A 4,342-nucleotide genomic window follows, 5' to 3' on the forward strand; every position below is an offset into this window, starting at 1 on the left:
AAACAAATGGAAAAATGTGTCATAATAAAAATGTTAAAAGAAATATAAGAAAACATGGAATGGGCTGAAACAAAGTAAAACAAAAATTATTTATAGATTAAAAGCAGAAAATATGAACCAAACTGAAGAAAAAGTAATTCTGGTGTTTTTAAATAACATCTGTAAGAATAATGCAAATAAATGTGTGTTTAACAGAGTTATTGCAGTGCCTAATTAGTTTTTATTCCGTTTTGACTCAGTTTTCAGTCACTTTTAATTTTAGTTCAGTTTTATTTAATCATAATAACACTGCTATTTAATGAAACTGATTATTTATTTTAGTTAATTAGAATGTGTTTTTATTTTCATATTTAGTTTTATTTAACTATAACCCTCAGTTCAGAACTGAAGAAGCTTCTCGGATGAGAGGTGAAACGTCTTCAAGCAACTTAAAGAAGTCCAGACGCTTTTCTTTGCAAGCTCCTTTGACTACGACGACCTGGATGACTGAGAACCTTCACAGACATATAATAACCCTGCTATTTAATGATAATGAAATTTTAGTTTAGCGTGTAACTTTTATTGTGAAGGCGCATCCGGACCGCGCGACCTCGCGCTGGGTAAATTGGCGGGTCGGAGTTTGTGGGAAAACAAACGGAGGAGAAGTTTTCCCGGAGTGTCGAGCTATTCTCCTTTGTTTTCATGATCTTCATCTGTCACTCCTCCTCCTCTTGGTCCGCTGGGCAGTGAGGCTCCCGTGACGGACAGACCGAGCCGGAGGAAGAGGAGGATGCGGAGATGAAGCTGCTGCTGTGGATCGTCGTGTTATCCCTGCGGAGCCCCGCGGGGAGCTGTGGGAGCGGTGAGTGTCCCGGGGGTCGTGGGCAGTTAGCACAGGAGCTAATGCGACCGCTTTACATCCGCCGAACTCCGCCCGAAAATTGTCAGATTTAAAGATTTTACCGCCTGTCAGACACTCACAGGGTCAGGCTCACCTGACGCTCCGAGGTGATGGAGCCTCTCAGTAAATCGGCAACGCGAGTCACACCAAGCAGCGTTTATCTGAAGCTGGTTCGCTTGTTTTCTAACGTACAGACCCCTGCTCTGACCCGAACCCGTGACAACTTCACATTTTAACCGAGTTCTTTCTGGTTTGTTGCGTTCGCGACGATTTACCTTCAGGCTCGTGACAAACTAAAGAGGTCATGCCATGAAGTCATTTACAGCACGTGGAGCAGCTCGCAGACACATTATATCGGGCAGTTCTTAAATGGAGTTTGGTGTGGGGACTCGTAAACAGAGGTCAGGGGGCAAAGTGCAGCTTTCCGGGCTGATACTGAAGCCTTGGGCTTCAGGAAGCTTTTATGGTCCCCGAGTCATGATGTGAAGCTGTCAGTCATTTTATTCAGGACCCACGTCACTGCGGGTGTGTTGCAACTCACCTGTAAACATGCGCGCGCACACACTGAAGAATAACCAGAGTTCCTCAGGTTAAATCATCAGACTTCTCAGCACAGCTCTGAGTTCATGTCCTCAGGTTTCAAGTAAAAAATAATCTAAACTCTTTTATTGATATCACGTCTAAATCCCGAAGTTTCAGGATCACATGAACACCTGTAGCGCCTCACCTGTTTGTGTGTCAGACTGAACCACAGAGTTAGTCTGCTCACAGGGGCGGAGCATTGATTAGTATTGGTTATTGGTATTTTTACTGATGCTTCGCCCAGTGCACCATTACGTCATCCTTCCAGGAAGTAATGACTGCTGCCTTGTGATGTCATCAGCGCATAGAAAGGCTTTCACCTGGCTGCTCTCTGATTGGATCTGATGTTTGATTGGGTTTCAGTCAGACTTTCAAAATAAAAGCAGTTGAACTGTTTGAGCTCCTGTATTTTCATGAACCCTTTAAATGTTCAGATTATTGATCAGTGATCGGGGAGAGACTGAAGGAAGATAAAATAATAGATTCTCAGGCAGCTTCTGAATGAAGTTCTTATGGAGGACGTCAGTGATGATGAGGCTGTTCCAGAAAGTTCAGAGAAGTGTATTAAGTTTGAGATGAAACACTGCTGCGTGGAAAACACACACACACACAGATCTGCTGATGAAAACGTGTTAAACTTTCAGTATGACAAAAGAAATGATTCAGACTGAAGAGCTTGGGTGAATGGATCAAGCCGACTCCTCCTACTCCAGCAGGTGTGGTGTTCACAAAGCATCCGTCCAATCAGACGGTGTCTCAGGGGAACGAGGTGCGGCTGGGCTGTGCAGTAGAAGGCGTGACGGAGCCGGAGATCACCTGGATGAAGGATGGCGAGAAGCTGTACAGCACAGATCAGGTGTTCCTCACACTGGGAGAGCAGCACTGGGAGACATCACACAGGTGCAGAACACTCAGTCGATCAATGTTTTTCTACTAACGTTTCGTTTGATTTCCTGAAAGTGCTTTTCAGACTGGGGGGCGGGGCTGCCAGAGTGCTGTGATGTCATCGTACTGTCAAACCACGTTTGTCTCTTCGTTTAATTATCAGCCAGCGGCGCTCACTCCGCGGCTGCTTCCTGCTGACTTAGCCGGAGGTTATTCCTTCAGTGTGAAGCATCACAGTCTCCCTTCTAAAAGGGAAGAAACACAATATTAAAGTTTTTAGGCTAAATCCACTGTAAGAAAGCAGCTGGAGTTCCACAGGGTTCTATACTGGGTTCTCTTTAGTCCTGATGCCTCTGGACCTCCTTCAGGTGGTCCTTGTGCACAGGTGAAGCTCCAAGCAGGTGATTCAGTGGTTTATGTTCAGGCTTTCACATGTGACGCGGTCACATCCATCACACCTGAAGCTTAGTCGGAGTAAAATAGGAAGAGGCGAGCAGCGAGTGTCAGTGAACAAAGGTGAAATAATCTACTTTTTCACCTGTTCGTGCTCCAACAGCTGACATCTAGCAACCAAACGTCAGTTTATACTCTGATTTATGTTTCCTATCTTCAGGTAAATCTGTAGTTGTGATGGGTACAGCCCAGCAGTTTTGCAGGACAAAGTTCCAGCTGTGGAATCCAGAACATGTCCTGTTCCTGGATAGAGTTCGCCGTCATGGACCTAAACAGTTTGAATGTCTGCAGAGGCAGACAGTTCACTTCCTCCATCTTCTTTAATGTGTGTTTATGTTAGAAACAAGCTGGAGTTGAGTCATTTTACGATGTAATGTTTCCGTCCTGGAACCGTTTTAAACTCTTAGCTGTGATGTTGTGGCGAGAATGTTAAAGTGGTAAAAAACTCCATGCAGTCTGCCCGCAGCTCGCCGTTTGTGCTGTTTGATGGTTAAACAGACGTCCTGCAGTAAACACAGAGCTGCTGTTTGCTTTGAACTCGATCTCCTTCCAACACCACCTCCTCCATCTGTGTCGCTCCTTTAAAAGGTGAAATGAAAAGCCCACTGACATCTGGCGGAGGCGATCCTAGGTTTGATTCCAGGCTGCAGGTGTTCGGACTCCAGACTGAGCGCTTCCTCCTCCGTGATCTGACAGGACGCCCAAAGAGGAAAAAGTGGGCATGCTGCTGAAATTCAGCACCTGGCCTGATGATGGCGCTGTGGCTGTTTCAGTGACTAAACAAAGACTCAATGGGCATGATTTGCTTATCGTCACAGTAACACCAACCACTCCACCCTCTCGTCCAAATTTGGTCCCTTCCTGCTACGTGAGGTGCAGATGTTTGAAGCAGAGCCCTCAGCTCGTGGATCCAAAGCTCTCATGAACCTTGCTCTGTGCTGGGCCGGTGCTGTGTGACTGTTATTGGGTCTGATGTTGTGGTCTGTTTCAGTGTGAAGTCGGTCCAGCAGCAGGATGCGGGTCAGTACTGGTGTGAGGTGGAGTTCCACGGCCTGACCTTCTCCTCTGAGCGAGCCTGGATTACAGTGGAAGGTGAGGACCCTGAGCATGGTCGCCTCCTCCTCACGTTTCCCATCATGCTCCAGGTTCACCTCCTCTTCTTCCTGCAGGAGTTCCTCACTTCACCCAGGAGCCTCAGGATGTGGCGATGTTCGCCGGCACACCCTTCAACCTGACCTGTGCCGCCATCGGCCCCCCCGAGCCCGTGGAGGTGCTGTGGTGGCTGGGAGGAGTCCAGGAGGGGGAGCCCAGACCCTCACCTTCCATCCTTCACGTCCCAGGTCAGAGAAAAATGACATCCAGGTGCATCATGGGAAAGGTCCTCAAGTATCAACCAGCCTGTGGGAGGAGCTACAGTGTGCCATTTAAATTCAGAAACGTTATTACTGAAATGATAAAACACACACACCTGTTTGATAAATGAGTCAGACACAACTTTATGACCCCATTATTCAGCAGTTAACGACACGCCAACGCACGCAC

At 47.0% G+C, this 4,342-nt stretch overlaps 1 protein-coding gene across 5 annotated transcripts in view; it reads left to right on the forward strand.

Annotated features, from left to right (window-relative positions):
* Positions 1-581: 581 nt before the first annotated feature.
* Positions 582-4,342, forward strand: part of tyro3 (TYRO3 protein tyrosine kinase) — a 13,909-nt gene continuing 10,148 nt past the window's right edge. For 2 of the 5 annotated variants that reach the window (XM_042213425.1, XM_014329268.2), the window contains exons 1-4: positions 582-841; positions 2,176-2,362; positions 3,792-3,892; positions 3,970-4,140. In XM_042213425.1, the coding sequence (XP_042069359.1) occupies positions 778-841; positions 2,176-2,362; positions 3,792-3,892; positions 3,970-4,140 (523 nt within the window). In that variant the 5' untranslated portion in view covers positions 582-777. The remainder of the gene's footprint in view (positions 842-2,175; positions 2,363-3,791; positions 3,893-3,969; positions 4,141-4,342) is intronic. The other 3 variants (XM_042213428.1, XM_005947477.3, XM_042213427.1) reach the window with 2 other exon arrangements.

The sequence above is a fragment of the Haplochromis burtoni genome, unplaced genomic scaffold (genome assembly GCF_018398535.1).
Source record: "Haplochromis burtoni strain Fernald_Lab_line unplaced genomic scaffold, NCSU_Asbu1 Contig_442, whole genome shotgun sequence".
In the NCBI taxonomy this organism is placed as follows: domain Eukaryota; kingdom Metazoa; phylum Chordata; class Actinopteri; order Cichliformes; family Cichlidae; genus Haplochromis; species Haplochromis burtoni.